At 38.5% G+C, this 16681-nt stretch overlaps 1 protein-coding gene across 9 annotated transcripts in view; it reads right to left on the bottom strand.

Annotated features, from left to right (window-relative positions):
- The window catches only part of HDAC8 (histone deacetylase 8), a 221122-nt gene that overhangs the window by 50903 nt on the left and 153538 nt on the right, over positions 1-16681 (bottom strand). For 4 of the 9 annotated variants that reach the window (XM_027053673.2, XM_027053672.2, XM_027053676.2 and 1 more), the window contains one exon: positions 10089-10184. The exons of 4 other annotated variants lie outside the window; for them this stretch is intronic. In XM_027053673.2, coding sequence (XP_026909474.1) covers positions 10089-10184 — 96 coding nt within the window. Of the gene's footprint in view, positions 1-10088; positions 10185-14481; positions 16480-16681 lie in introns of those variants that run through there. One more of the 9 variants, XM_027053679.2, reaches the window with a different exon arrangement.

Below are 16681 nucleotides of genomic sequence, written 5' to 3' on the forward strand. Positions count from 1 at the left end.
GGGAGAGAGGGGGACACAGACTCTGAAGCAGGCTCCAGGCTCTGAGCTGTCAGCGCAGAGCCTGACATGGGGCTTGAACTCACAAACCACGAGATCATGACCTGAGCTGAAGTTGGACGCTCAGCTGACTGAGCCACCCAGGCGCCCCAAAAAACACATAATTTTTAAGAGCAGTTTTAGTTTCACAGCAAAAGTGAGAGGAAGGTACAGAGATTTCCCATGTACCCTTTGCCTCCACACATACACAGCTTCCCTCATTGTCATCATCCCCTAACAGAGTTGTACATATGTTATAACTGATAAGACCTACATTGTTATCACCTAGTGTCCATAGTTTACTGTAGGGTTCACATTCTATAGGTTTGGACAAGTGTAACATGACATATATTCATCATTATAGTATCATACAGAGTATTTTCACTGCCCTAAAAATCCTCTGTGCTCTGCCTATTCATTTCTCCCCCATCCTCAACTCCTGATGTTTTTATGGTCTCCATAGTTTTTCCTTTTCCAGAATGTCATATAGTTGGAATCATACAGTATGTAGCCATTTTAGACTGCTTCTTTCACTTGGTAATATACATTTAAGGTTCCTCCAAGTCTTTTCATGATTTGATAGCTCATTTCTTTTTGTACTGAATAATATTCCATTGTCTGGATGTACCACAGTTTTTTTTATCCATTCATCTACTGAAAGACATCTTGGTTGCTTCCAAGTTTTAGCAATTATGAATAAAACTGCTCTAGACATCTGTGCACAGGTTTCTGTGTGGACATAAGTCTTCAATTCCTTTTGGTAAATGCCAAGGAGTTTTGTAAGAAACTGTCAAACTGTCTTCCAAAGTGGCTGTACCGTTTTACATTCCCACCAGCAATGAATGAAATTTCCTGTTGCTCCACACCCTCTCTAGCATTTGGTGTTGTCAGTGTTCTGGATTTTGGGATGCATTTTTGGCTCCAATAAATTTTTTTTTTTGTGTAGATACCTTAGGATTTTCTATATAAAAAATAATATAATTTGCAAATAGCAGCAGCTTTACTTTTTTCTTTCACATATGGATGCCTTTTATTTCTTTTTCCCCAATTGCCCTGGCTATAACCTCTAGAACATTGAATAGAAGTAGCAAGAGTGGACATCCTTGTCTTGTTCCTTATCTTAGGAGGAAAGTTTTCCATCTTTCACCATTAAGTATGATATTAGATGTAGATTTTTAAGATACCTTTTATCAGGTTGAAGAAGTTCCTTTTTATTTCTAATTTGAGTGTTTTTTTATGATGAAAGGGTCTAAGATTTTGTCAAATGATTTTTGTGTGTGTCCACTGAGGTTATCACAGATTTTTAAAAGATTTATTCTATAGATATGTTATATTTCATTATTTAATTTTCAGATGTGACAACTTTGCATTTCTGGAATAAATTATACTTGGTCATGATATATGATCCTTTTTATATGTTGCTTGATTTGGTTTGTTAGTATTTTGTTGAGGGTTTTTATGTCTATATTCATAAGAGATATTGTTCTGTAGCTTTCTTTCCTTGTGGTATTTTTGTTAATTTGGTATCAGGGTGATACTGGCCTCATAGAAAGCATTGGGAAGTGTTACCTCCTCTTCCATTTTTTTTAAATGAAGGATTGGTGCTAAGTCCTTAAATCCTTTGTAAAATTAACCAGTAAAACCATATGTACCTGGAGTTTTTCTTTGTGTGATTAAAAAATCTCTTTTATTTGTTATAGGTCTATTCAGGTTTCCTATTTTTTTCTTGGGTTAGTTTCTGTGGTATGTGACTTTCTAGGAATATGTCCATTACATCTAGGTTATATAATTTGTTGTCATACAGTTGTTCACAGTATTCTCTCATCCTCCTTTTTATTTCTGTAAATTTTGTAGCCCCATGCTCATTTCTGATTTTAATAATTTGAGTCTTCTCTATTTTTTCTTGGTCAGTCTACCAAATATTTGTCAATTTTGTTGAACTTTTCAAAGAATCTACTTTCAGTTTATTTGTTATTTTTATGTTTTATTTATTTTTGAGAGACAGACAGAATGCGAGCAGGGGAGGGGCAGAGAGAGAGGGAGGCACAGAATCTGAAGCAGGCTCCAGGCTCCGAGCTGTGAGCACAGAGTTGGACGTGGGGCTTGAAGCCATGAATTGTGAGATCGTGACCTGAGCTAAAGGTGGACGCTCAACCGACTGAGCCACCCAGGTGCCCCTATTGATTTCTTTTTAAAAAAAAATGATTATTTATTTTTGAGAAAGAGAGAGGTAGAGAAAGAGAGCAGGGCATGGACAGAGAGAGAAAAAGAGAGAGAGAATCTCACACAGGCTCTGCACTGTTAGATATGAAGCTTGAACTCATGAACCGCAAGATTGTGACCTGAGTTGAAATCAAGAGTCCAATGCTTAACCGATTGAGCCACCGAGGCGCCTCTTTTTATTGATTTCTAATTTCATTCCTTTCCATCTAATTTCATTCCAAAGTACTTTGTATGATTTCAACCCTTTTAAATTTATTGAGACTTATTTTGTGGTCTAACATATGTTCTGTCCTGGAAAATGTTCCATGTGCACTTCTGTATTCTGCTGTTGTTGGGTGATGTGTTCTATATGTGCCTGTTAGGTCCAGTTGGTTTAGTGTTGTTCAAGTATTTGATTTCCTTGTTGATCCTTTGTTTAGTTGTTTCTAGTTGTTTTGTCTAGTTGAAAATGGAGTATTGATGTCTCCAACTATTATTGCTGAATCATTTGTTGCTTCCTTTAATCCTTCAGTTTTTACTTCATTATTTTGGGGCTCTGCTATTAGGGGCATATATATATTTATAATTGTTACATTTTCCTGATGCCTGAGACTTTTGCCATCATAAAATGTCCTTTATTGTCTTTAGTAACAATTTTTGTTTTGTAACCCATTTAGTCTAATATTAGTATGGCCACTCAGCTGTCTTTAGTTATTGTGTGCATGATGTATCTTTGACCATCTTCTTACTTTCAACCTGTGTGTAACTTTGATGTGTTTCTCTTATCAACAATATATAGTTAGATAATGTTTTATAAATCCATCTTGCCAATCTCTGACTTCATTGAACTGGTTAATTCACTTACATTTAATGCAGTTACTGCTAAGGCATGGTTTATGCATGCCATTGCTATTTGTTTTCTACATTTTATGCTTTTTTGTTTTTCTAGTCTTCCATTACTGTCTTCTTTTTAAAATTAAATACATATCTTCTAGTGTGCCATTTTAATTTTCCTGTTGTTATTTTAAATAGATTAAATGTATTATATATAAGTGTGTGTGTGTGTGTGTGTGTGTGTGAGTGAGTGTGCTGTTTTTTCTTAGTGTTTGACCTGGGGATTACAATTAACATCCTAACTTTTAATAATCTAGTTTGATTTAATACCAACTTAATTTCAGTATTATATAAATACTTTGCTATTATACCATTCCATTCTCACACTGCTCCTTTATGCTATTATCATATAAATGACATCTTTATATATTGTGTACTCATTAAAAGCAGATTTATAATTATTGCTATACACAGTTGCTTTTAAAATCATATAAGAGAAAAAGTTACAAATAAAAACACATTGTACTTTTATATTTACCTATGTGGTGATTTTTACTGGTGGTCTTTATTTTCCATATAGATTCAAATTACTGTCTGGTGTCTTTTCATTTCAGCCTTCAGGATTCCTGTTAATATTTCTTATAGGGCAGATTTGGTATTTTGTGTAGCATTAAATTCTCTCAGTGTTTATCTGTGGAATGTCTTAATTTCCCCTTCATTTAAAATTTTTAAATGTTTATTTATTTATTTTTAGAGAGACAGAGCACAAGCAGGGGAGGGGCAGAGAGAGAGAGGTAGGGAGAATCCCAAGCAGGCTCCACACTGTCGTCAGTGCAGAGCCTGATGTGGGGCTTGATCCTGTGAACCACGAGATCATGACCTGAACTGAAATCAAGAGCTGGATGCTTAACTAACTGAACCACCCAGGTGCCCCTCCCCTTCATTTGTGATGAATAGTTTTGCCAGATATAGAATTCTTGTTGATGGCTTTTTTTTTTCTTTTAGTACTTTGAATATCTGGCCTCCATGATTTTTCATCAGAAGTTAGCTGTTAATCATATTGAGGACTCCTTGTACATGATGAGTTTTCTTTTGCTGCTTTCAAGTTCTCTCTTTGTCTTTTGGCAGTTTATGATGTATTTCAGAGTGGATATCTCTGAGCTTAGTCTACTTCATATTTGTTGAGCTTCTTGGGTGCATCGATTAACATCTTTGGAAGTTTTGGGCCATTATTTCTTCAAATATTTCTCCTTTCCTTCTGGGATTCCTATTATTTATATGTTAGTACACTTGATAGTGCCAAACCAGTCTCTGAAGTTCTGTTCATTTTTATTTATTATTTTTATTTTCAACTCCTCAGACTGGATAATATCAATTGACCTGATTTCAAGTTTACTGATTCTGTCTTCTGCCTGCTCAAATCTGCTGAGCAACTCTAGTGAATCTTTCATTTCATTTATTGCACTTTTCAAATTCAGAATTTGTATTTGTATTTGTGTTTTATTTTATAATTTTTGTCTATTGATATTCTTTGGTGAGAAACTGTTCTCATATTTTTGTACATATTTAAAATAGTTGATTGGGGCGCCTGGGTGGCTCAGTCGGTTGGGCGTCCGACTTCAGCTCAGGTCATGATCTCGCAGTTCGTGAGTTCAGGCCCCATGTCGGGCTCTGTGCTGACGGCTCAGAACGTGGAGCCTGTTTCAGATTCTGTGTCTGCCTCTCTCTCCCTGACCCTCCCCCGTTCATGCTTTGTCTCTCTATGTCTCAAAAATAAGTAAGTGTTAAAAAAAATAGCTGATTTAAAGTCCTTGTCTAGTAAGTCCAACATGTAGACATTCTTGGGTTCAGTTTATGTTGAGTAATGTTATCCAGTGTATTGACCATACTTTCTTATTTCTTTATATATCTTTTAAATTTTGCTGAAAAGTAGACATTTAACTCTGGAAATCAGATTCTCTCCCTTCCCAGGGCTTGTGGTTGTTGCTGGTGGTATTTATTTGTTTAATGACTTTTCCAAATTAATTCTATAAAGTTTGTATTCTTTGTAATGTGTGGCCACTGAAATCTCCACTTGCTTAACTTAATATTCAGCCAATGGTTGGACAGAGATGTTCTGAAATGCCTGCAAGTCTCCCAGTCTTTGCCAAGAGGTTCTGTATGCATGTTGGAGGCACACCCTCAACATTTAGCCAGACAGTGCATCACTCTGTCTTAGCACTTCACTTGTGCAGAGCTTGAAGGTCAGCCAGAGGCCTTTCTCAGGTCTTTTCTGAGCACGCACACATCCCTAGCATACACACAGTTCTGTGCATGCGTGTGCCCCCCTAGATTCCCAGGAATATGGTGAAGCCTTTCAAAGCCCCTATGGACATCTCATTCCCTAGCTTTTTCTAAGCCTTTTGGTTAGCCTAATGTTTTCCCAAACTGTTATCTACTGTCTCATACAGCTATGCAGTTAATCAATCATTTGCATCTAATTGTTTTTGACAAATGCCTCAGGGAAAAAGTTTTTCACACCAAATAAGCTCTTGAGTCAGGTCTAATGAAAAAAGTCTTGCAAGGGGTGTCTTCTAGGGAACAACAAGACAGGTCAAATAATTCTCTGGGAATGAGGCTTTGAAGGAGCTCCAACACTGTTCAGCTCCCTCTGGTGGCTGCTAGGCCTCTCTGGTTTTCACCATTATTGTGGGCTGTTGGTTTTCATGGCTACCACCTCTACCTGTTTTTGTAAATAAAGTTTTATTGTAATCCAGCCACACTTATTAATTTATGTATTGTCTGTGGCTGCTTTTGTGCTCACAACGGTAGAGGTAAAAAGTAGGACAGGGGCCTTATGGCCTGAAAAGTCCAAAATATTTAGTATTTGGTCCTTCACTTAAGTTTTCAACACCTACTCTAGACTAGTGCCGATTAGTAGAAATATAATGTGAGCCATATATGTGAATACTGAAAATATTTTGAGTAGCCACATTAAAAAGTAAAGAGAAGCAGGTGAATTTAATTTTAAGAATATATTTTTAACCCACTATATTCAAAATATTATCATGTTAACATATAACCAATATAAAACCATTAATGGGATATTTTACATGTTTTAATTAAGTCTTTGAAATCTGATGTCTATTTTATACTTATAGCACATCTCAACTTGGACCGGCACAGTCCATGTGCTAGTGGTTACCATATTGAGCAACATAGTTCTAGATCCTTGTTATTCAAAGTGTAGTTCCTGGACCAGCAACGTTGTATCACCTGGGAGTTTACAAGAAAGGCACAATCTCTGGTTCCACCCTGGATTTACTGAATCAGAATTTGAATTTAACAGGCCCTAGGTAATTCACATGCATACTGAAGTTTGAGAAGTAAAGCTCTATACCACTTTGCTATTTTACCTTTCTTTGGGATAAAGGCCCAGTGTACCTAAGGTATTCTTCTAATATAAAATATAACCCTCTGGTTAACTTGTCATTCTGTTCACTAGATCATAGTTGAATTGTCTGAAAATCAGTCAAGTAAAGTGACTGTGTGCCAGACACTACAGTGTCTAGGCACTGTGGGATTTGCTATATGGAAAAGGACATGCTTCCTGCTTTCAGGGAACCTACAACTGCCAAAGGATGCCTGAAGAATAATACTCTACACAAGAAGTACAGTCTTCCTCCCCACTAAATCCTCTCAATAACTTCTCCATCTCAAATGTAAATGTGGCAACTAGGCACTGGATTGCTCAAGCAGGCATTCAACTCAAGAGGTTCATGGGACAGAAACAAAACAGTTTCACTCCATTTGAAATTGGCTCACAGTAATGGTCTGAAGCAAACACTCAGGCTTTAGGACATGAACTCAATGGGTTCTTCTGGAAGGGTAGAAACCCTGTGTTTGTATAACAGGAAAGTTATAACATTCATTATGCTCAGATTCAGGAACTGTGCACCCAAGTCAAGAGAACCTGACAGTCTGATTTCCAGGTTCCAGTGACTTACAATAGGAATTCCTATTTAAAGCAAAGAAAATAAGAAATGAGGAAGTGCCAGTCCTTGTTTCTCTGTGTAGGTGTTGACAAGCTATTAAATCATTAGGTTGTCCTTTGCCAGAAGCAGCAGAATAAATCTTGGAAGTTGACAAATGGTCAGCAGCTCTGTGTGTGCCTGCACACTCAGAAGCACACACAAAGGGCACGCTGTTTCCCTTGGTTTATCTCCTGGCTGTGTAAATATTTCATCTGAAATTTGGATTGGACTCTGAGCTAGTTTCCCACCAAGCTGATGGTTTTTTAATCTGCTTTCGTCAGCCTACAATAAACTGTCCAACCTGTCTGCACAGTGCAGTGTAGTACCCTGCCCACTGGCAAACAGAACAAATGGAACCAGGAGATCCCCGACATACTTTTCTCAGATGTCTGAAGATGAGGAATTGCACCCAAGCTCTGCCCAAGCCAGAAATATAAGCTATGAGGCACTTGCCTCATCCCATTATACCAGCACCCATGAGCCCTTCTCAGACTAGACCACTGCCAGCAGGAGGTCACAACACATAACTTGGGCCTGCCATCCTATTAAGACAGATCTTTGGCTCAGCATAATTTTGCCACTGCCAAAGATGAGGATGGCTGTAATCTCATTCATCCTGGGTTGTATTCATGCTGGCTTCCTTTCAGTTTCAGATGAATTCCTTTAGTTGTCCAAAATGTAGGAAATACTGCGATGACTTAAACCACAAATTACTGGCTCAGAAAGCTCCTATACGGTAATAAAAAGCAAAAAAAAAAAAAATACTGATATATGCTGCAATGTGATGACCGTTGAAAACATTACGCTAAGTGAAAGAAGCCAGTGATAAAAGACCACATACTGTAGAATTCCATTCATATGAAATATCCAGAACAGGTAAATCTATAGAAATAGAAAATAGATTAGTTGTCACCAGGGTTGAGGGGGGAGAGGAATGGAGACTGACTGCTACTGGGTATGGGATTTCTTCTAGAGGGGGATGAAAATGTTCTGGAATTAGTGGCAATGATTGCACAACTTTGTGAATATACTAAATACCTGAGTTGCACACTTCAAATGGGAGATTTTTATGGTATGAGAATTATATATTGATAAAACTGTTTCCAAAAAATTAAGGGTCATTCAATGTTCCCTTCCCTGCTCCCTGCCAAAAGCTCCTAAATATCAATTTAGGAGAGAATCAGCTTTGCTATTTTGTATTCTACTTATAGGAGAAAAAAGCAAAAGAAAGGCATGCAAAACTGGTACTAGGAAAGTTATAGGCTCAGAATAATCTACTGCTATAGTCTTCTACCATTCACTCATCCATCCAGCCATTCAATCATTCATTGAAAGTCTGCTACATACTGGGCATTGAGGATAAAACACGAATAAACCCTGCCCTTTCTATTAGGAGCTTATGATAATAATTTTCTTTTTTTTTTTTAATTTTTGGTGTTTATTTATTTTTGAGACAGAGAGAGACAGAACATGAGAGGGGGAGGGGCAGAGAGGGAGGGAGACACAGAATTTGAAGCAGGCTCCAGGCTCTGAGCTGTCAGCACAGAGCCTGATGTGGGGCTCCAGCTCACGAACTGTGAGATCATGACCTGGGCCAAAGTCAGATGCTTAACCGACTGAGCCACCAGGCGCCCCGATAATAATTTTCTTAACATGGATGCTGAGGTACTCTATTCATGAATTGCCTTTTGAATAATCAAAAGTTATAATATGCTAATTATAATGTTAGTTATTCATATTCCACTTTTTTTGAAATTGGGGATTCATGGATGATACCTTCTTTAATTTTCAATACCTGAAGTGTAAACTATACTAGATAATTTATAGTAATAGTAAAGCAAAATATTTAAAAAGCAAGGATGAATGAATAACCAAATGAATAACCAAACCACAAAGGTGACAGCATGTATTTTAAGGCTTCTTCCTTTAAAAGGAATTGCTTTGGGGTGCCTAGGTGGCTCAGTCAGTTAAGCAGCCAACTTCAGCTCAGGTCATGATCTCAGAGTTTGTAGGTTTGAGCTCCATGTCCAGCTCTGTGCTGACAGTTCAGAGCCTGCAGCCTGCTTTGGATTCTGTCTCCCATTCTCTCTGACCTGCCTCCGTTTCTGCTCTCACTCTCTTTCTCTCTCTCAAAAATAAACAAACATAAAAAAAACTATAAAAGGAATTGCTTTTGTGAACCCATAGGATTTATTAAGAGGTCATCTTTTCCTTTTTATCTCAATGTAAATGAAGATGTATATCTACTGGTAGTACTTCCAGTGTTAGTGTGGTGAAAGCTGATTCAAAGGAACCCAATGGTTCATTTCTTCAGGCAGTGTGTTGTACGGAGAAATAACATTTGATCTTTGGAGTCAGGCAGGCCTGGGTTCAAATTCTAGCTCACACTTTAAATTCAGGGCTTTATCATCTCTTACCAGCTTCTGAACTGTTCTTCCTATCTCTCAAAATCATCCTTTGTGCAGCAGCCCTTGTAAAATCTCAAAAACACAAATTGGATTGGGGTGCCTAGGTGGTTCAGTCAGTTAAGTGTCCAACTCTTGATTTCAGCTCAGGTCATGGGACTGAGCTCCAAGTCAGGCCCCATGATGAGTGTGGAGCCTGCTTAGGATTCTCTCTCTTCCTCTCCCTCTGCCTCTCCCCCACTCACTCCCTCTCTCTCTCTCTCTCTCAAAATAAGTAAATAAACATTAAAACATTAAAAAATAAACACTAAAAAATTCAAGTTGGGTGTTCTCACTCCCTTACTGTAAATGCGTTAGTAACACTACATCTTTGATTGGAGGGTCTGAGCTCCTTAGCATGACTCATAAAACATTGGCTCCATAGCTTGGCCCTATCACACCTTTTTAGCCACATCTCTTACCATTCTCCCCCTTACATTTTACACATAATTGTAGTTGCAGGCACACACACACACACACACACACACACACACACACCCCTCTACTGAGGCTGTTATGCCCTTCTAGAACCACTTTCCATCCTCCTATGTCTGAATACCTTTGAATCAGGTTTGCACTGGGGGTGGGACAGCAGCATAGCTGATGTTGTACCGGCTCTCCAGCCAGATGCCCTCATCTCGCTTCTTTCCCTTAACTTTGGAAGTTAGAATAAAGGCAGTTGAGGAGATACTGACAATAACTGTAAAAAGCCCACTAAATTCTAGCATAAGCTACTTTAAAAGTATCTTATTTAAAAAATCCGAGTAAGTGCTCACTTCGGCAGCACATATACTAAAAAATCTGAGTAAATAATAGATGCATACAATATGAAATTCCAAAGGTAGAAAAGGATATTTAGTAAAAGAATAAATCTGACATGCCCTAGACACCCTGTTCCCTTGGCAGAGTTTTCCTGACTCTTTCAAGAGGTAGACTGCTTACATAAGCATAAAACTACAATTTAACACAGTACGGTAACATACTGTGCAGTGTTTTGTACTTGCTCTTTTCATTTAACCATATTATCTTGCAGATCCTTCCACAGGGTACTATATTTAACAAATCCTCTGCTGGTAAGCATTTATATTGTTTCTAAACTTTTATAAAGCTACTTCTTAAGACCTCTTTCACTATTCTTGGAGTGAACCTGCTCACCAGAAGGGAAATTCTTTTTTTAATCTCAATTCCTTTATATTTTGTTTCATTAAAAAAATCAATTGACTGTGATTTTGTTTTCTCATTACAAAGGTAATATATTTCATTTTTAGAAAATTTGAAAGATATAAAAAAACACACAAAAAGATCACTCAGATTTCTAACACTAGCTAACATTTTGATGAACGTTCTTCTAGTATTTTTTTCTATTCACATATCTATACTTTACAAAAGGTCTACTATCATATTTGAGGGGGAAATATGTGATAAAATATAGTAAAAAAAGAATTATAGCTTACTATGTTTTAGTCACTAAAACACCTTAAAAGCCTTATTGCATTTAATGTACACAACAACATTAATAGGTATATGCTGTTCTCATTTTCCAGATAGGGAAACCAAGGCACAAAGAATTGCTCAGAGTCACACAGCTTAGGAAGTAATAGAGCTGGGATTTGAGCCTATATCTATTGGGCCCCAGGTCATGCTTTTACTCACTGTGCTCACTGCCTCTGCCAGACTGCAATGTCTAGAAAAATTGAAAATGGATAAACCCTATGACCCGGAAATTACATTTGCAGCTCTGCTCTACAGAAACGTGCACATGTGCCAAAGGAGACAAGTATAAAAATGTTCACTCCAACAGACTGAATTCAGTCGCAAAAAATCCAGACTATTCCAAATGTCCATACAGATATGAATGGATAAATAAAATAGGATATCTACAAGAGATATTACAGAGCAGTTAAATGGACTGAAGTAGATCTATATGGATAGATCTCAAAAACATTGAATGAAAAAAGCAGGTTGCAAAATATGAACATTATGATACCATTTGTGTAGATAAATAAAAAAAACAAACCTAAGCCACTCACTTCCCTTCCCCATACCAAGTCTTATTTCTGATTACTGTGAACATGGGCTGGAAAGATACACATCAAATTCATGACAATGTATGCCTTTAGGGAGTCAGGAGCAGAATAGTACTGACGATGAGGGTCACAGAATAGCCAACTTATCTATAATAATTTATTTATTTTTTTATAATAATTTATTTTTAAGAAAAGACATAAAACTAAGATAAAATCTTAACCAATTTTAATTTTGAATAGTGGGAACATGTACATTTGTGATATTCTTCTCTGCTACCATACTGTATTTAGCAAATAATATTGGCTAATGTTTACTGAGCACTTACTGTGTACCTGGTACAGTTCTAAATGTTTCACACTGGTTGATTCATTGAATCCTTACAAACACCCTGTGAAGAGTATTAGCTCCATTTTACAGATGAGGAAATTGAAGCAGAGAGGTTAAATAACTTCCTGGGGTCATACAATTAGTAAGTGGTGGGTGTATCTGGCTTCAGGAAATGTGCTTTTACCCTATATCACCTTTACCCTTATAAAAATTTTCAAAAACCAAACAAAACAGCACAAAACCAAGCTCCTAAATGCTGAAGAAATGCAAAGTCAGGGAATGAACACAACTGTGCCATTGTTACCCTGCTGCCACTTTTCTTTTGTATTGCTGTATTAACCTGGGGGTCATGGTGAAGGCTACTCTGGAGCTGAGCTAGTGCTAGCTAAAAGTAAAACAGCAGGGACCTCGCTCTCTCTTGAGGGAATCAAAACCAAAACTCCACTCCCCCTCAAAAACAAAGCTAAACAAAACAAAATATCAGGCAGAGCAAAATGAGATAGGCCCAGTTGGGGGCATTGCAGGGCACACACTCAATTTGAGCTTGTGTGTGAACTGGAATTTGCAGGAGTTAGCTAAGCCTAGTTCCTAGACTACAAAAGGTTGGGCAGGGAGGAGCTGACAGCCAAGTAGGTAGAAAAATGAGACTGGGAGAAAAGAGGGTAACGCTTTGCTTCTTTCTAAGGTAGAAGTAAACAGGTATCTGGTGCTTGAGGAGTGGGGTAGTAGGATAAAAGGGAAGGATAAGGGCGGGGGGGGATATTTCTGTAGTTCTTTTCCTGCTGTAGCCTTTGGTTTTAGTAGAGTAATTCGCCACCCCGCAGCCCCCAACTCCCTGAAGTCATCATCAAAGCAGCTCCCAGGCTCCAAGTAAGTAATAGACAATAAAACAGTGGGGTGGAAAGAGATGAAGACTGCCCTGCTGGAAAGAGAGTCTGAAGAGCAATAGCTAATTGTTTGAGCAGCAGAAAAACATTGGGAGGCTATGCAGTGCAATGATGAAGAACTTAGATTCCAGAGCCAGCCTGCCTGGATTTCAATCCTGGTTCTGCCACTTATTTATTCTGCTAACTTTGGCAAGCCGTCTGTGAAATGGGGATAATAATTGAACTTTTGAAGAGATCATTGTTGAGCATCTAAAGCACTCAGAGCAGTGTCAGACACATAGTAATCACTCTATGAGTGTTTGCCATTATTATTTATCATTATATCTGAGTACCTACTTGTTTCCAGGCACTGTGGTAGGAATTGGGAATGGAGAGAAGTATCAAGCATGGCTTTTGCCCTTGCATTTAATTTAGTTGGGGAAACAGATGAGGAAGAGAATTACAATGCAGTATGATAAGGTCTCAGATAATTCTATGTGTCAGGTACTATAGGATCTTAGAAAAAGAAGCAATTACCTATGGAGGGGAGGGATGGTGAGGGAGAACTTCACAGACAGATGACATGGGAATTGGAGCTTGAAGGAAGAGTAGGATTTCATCTGGCAGCCATGTGGGAGGAAGGACATCTTGGTAGAAGGAATAACTTGGTCAAGGCATGGCTAGAACCATGGTTCAAGAGGTAGGGAAGGTATAGTGAGAAAAATAGATTAGGGTCCAATCTAGGAGGATCCTGTGTACTCTGTTAAGAATTTTAGACTTGTAAGCTTTGGAAGGTTGTGTGTGTGTGTGTGTGTGTGTGTGTGTGTGTGTGTGTATTTGAAGCAGGAGCAGCATGATTAAAGTTGCATTGCTCAAAAATAACTGATATGAAGGATGGATTATGGATGGAACAACTGGAGGGAGGGAAACCAGTTGAGCTGCACTCATGGCCCCATCCCAAACCCCCACTTCCTCCTCCAGTGTTCCCTTTATCAATCAACAATTCACCCAGTTGCTCAAGAAAGAACTTTGAGGTCCTCCATGACACTTCCCTCTTTTTCACCCCTACATGTAATCTATCAATAAGCCTTGTTGGTTCTACCTCCAAGATGCGTTTGAAATCTAGATTACCACAACAGCCTCTTAACTGGTCACTCTATTACCACTGGACTACTTTTCTCCAATCTATTGTCTACACAAATGCCAGAGTGATTAAACACACACACACACACACACGTTAAGGACTGAACTGTGTCCCCCTTAAATTCATGTGTTAAATCCCTAACCCCCAATGTGACTATATTTAGAATAAAGAAGGAATTAAGGTTAAATGAGGTCATAACGGTAGAGCTCTCATCCCATAGGATTAGTGTCCCTATAAGAAGAGACATCTGAGCTTGCTTGCATACTGTCTCTCTCTTCCTCTTTTTTTCCCCCGTGCACATGTACTGAGGAAAGGCTATCTGAGGACACAGCAAGAAAGTGGCTGTCTATAAGCTAGGAAGAGAGGACTTTTCTAGAAACTGACTCTGCTGGACCTTGATCCGGGACAACTGGCCTCCAGAACTGGGAGGAAATAAATTCTCTCGTTTAAGCCACCCAGTCTTTGAAATTTTGTTATGACAGCCAGAGCAGACTAATATACACACACGTGCACATGCACACATGCACACACACACACACACACACACATGCATACACACACAAACACACACACATCACACACACACACACATGCATACACACACAAACACACACACATCACACACATACCTGATTGTGGTTTTCCCTTGCTTAAAACCCTTTAATAGTTGCCTGTTACTTGGTGCTTGCAAGTCTACATCCTTGCCATGGCCTACAAGGTCCTGTAATAACTGGCTTCATGACTACCTCTCTAACCTCACCTCCTATCTCTAGATTTTCCAGCTCTGGCCTTACAGTCTCCTCTGCAGTTCTTCAAAGGAGTACTGCTTTATTCTCACAAGGGGCCTTCACACAGGGTGCTTCCTCAACCAGGAAAGCTCTTCTTCCAGGCTCTCTGCCTAGTGGCCTCCACTTGGCCTTCAGAGCTCAACATTAATTTCACTGCAGTCTTCCTGATGCTTCCCCAGATTAGGGCACCTTTCCATATCATATACTTTCAACTTCCTCTACTACTACTTGGTAGCACTCATCTTGGTTGTATTCAAATAATTAATTTGGTCATTGAATTGCTTAATGCTGTCCCCTGACTAAAATGTAAGCACTTAAGTGCAGGATTCATGTCAGCCTTTTAACTATTGAATTCTTGAGTGTATGCAACAGAGTAAGCACACACTACTTGTATGAATGAATGAGTGAATGAGTCTATTGCAATGGTCCAGGCAAGAGCTGATGTAGGTATAAATCAAAGCAGTGACACTATGGTGACTAGAATACAAGTTATAACTTGTTTCCCCCCCAAAAGCTTTAATGACTATATTATGCACTACATATTTTATTTTTTTAATTTATTTTTAAAAAATGTTTATTTTTGAGAGGCAGGGAGGGAAGGGCACAGAGAGAGGGGGGCAGAAGATCCGAAGTGCATTCCGTGCTGACTACAGAGAGCCAAATGCAGGGCTTGAACTCACAAACCATGAGATCATGGCCTGAGCTGAAGTTGGATGCCCAAACCACTTGAGCCATCCAGGTGCCCCTGTATTATGTATTTTAAAATGTTAGTAGTGTCAGCAAAAAAATTTAATTAAGGAAAGAAAAGTCATCTTCTCATGGCCATTACATGAGAAGTTAGACAATGCTATGGACTGAATTGTGTCCTCCCTCAAATTCATATGTCTAACCTGTCATGTGACTGTACTTGGAGATGGGGTCTTTGGAAGATAATAAGGTTTATATGATGAGGTCATGAAGGTGAGGTCCTCATGATGGGATTAGTAATGTTATAAGAAGAAACATCAGAGAGCTTGCTCACTCTCTCTCTGTCTCCCTTTCATGTGAAGACAGAGAGAGAAGGCAGCCCTATACTAGCCAGGAAGAAAGCTTTCACCAGAAACTGATCATGCTGACATCTTGATCTTAGACTTGTAGCCTTCAGAACTGTGAGAAAATAAATTTCTGTTGTTTAAGCTAGCCAGTTTATGGTATTTTGTTATGGAAGCCCAAGATGACTAATACATTTAGTTTTGGCTACAGATTATTCCTTGTTTATGTACTGTCTTGTGTAATTTTTTCTAATTTTTTTTTTTTTTTTTTGGGTATAGCTTCTGCCTACCCACTAGGCTAAAAGTTCCTAGAAGTCATAGATCATGCCCTTTAAATCATCAGAAGCACCTAGGATCAAATAGGGCACATAGTGGTAGTCAGTAAATTCTTATAGAAGGAACGGATACAACTGATCATGGAGCCATGCTGGGTGCTCATAGCTACAAAGGATATTGAGACTCTAGAATTGGTGTCAGCATTGTCACAGATGTCCTAAGTGTCTCTAGACAAACTAGGATATTTCCTTCTTTCTATCCATTTGTTTCTCCAGATGTGGTGTTTCTTCCCTCCCTGATGGAGTTTTGGTGAGTGTTAAATATAATCCAGTATTTTAAGAACATTTGTTAGGAAGAAGAAAGACTAGGTTTTTGAGTCAGAAAGACCTAGGTTCAAAATATAGCCTTGTCACTTACTAATGCTGACTGGAGCACTGACCTTGTGCGAGGTGCTTCATACACATTGACTGATTCAATCTTCACAGCCACCCTGCAAAGTGCATATGAGGATCACTGTTTTAGGAATGAGAAAATAGAGCTTCTGAGACACTCGGTAAATTACCCAAGGTCCCACTGATAGAAGAATTCCAAACTGTTTTGCTCAAAGTCCATGTTCTCTCTATCATGCTACAGGCTCCAAAAGAGGATAAAGGTTAACATCTAGAAAGAATAAGTTCTAATGGATTTCACAA

Source organism: Acinonyx jubatus, chromosome X, assembly GCF_027475565.1.
Source record: "Acinonyx jubatus isolate Ajub_Pintada_27869175 chromosome X, VMU_Ajub_asm_v1.0, whole genome shotgun sequence".
NCBI lineage: Eukaryota > Metazoa > Chordata > Mammalia > Carnivora > Felidae > Acinonyx > Acinonyx jubatus.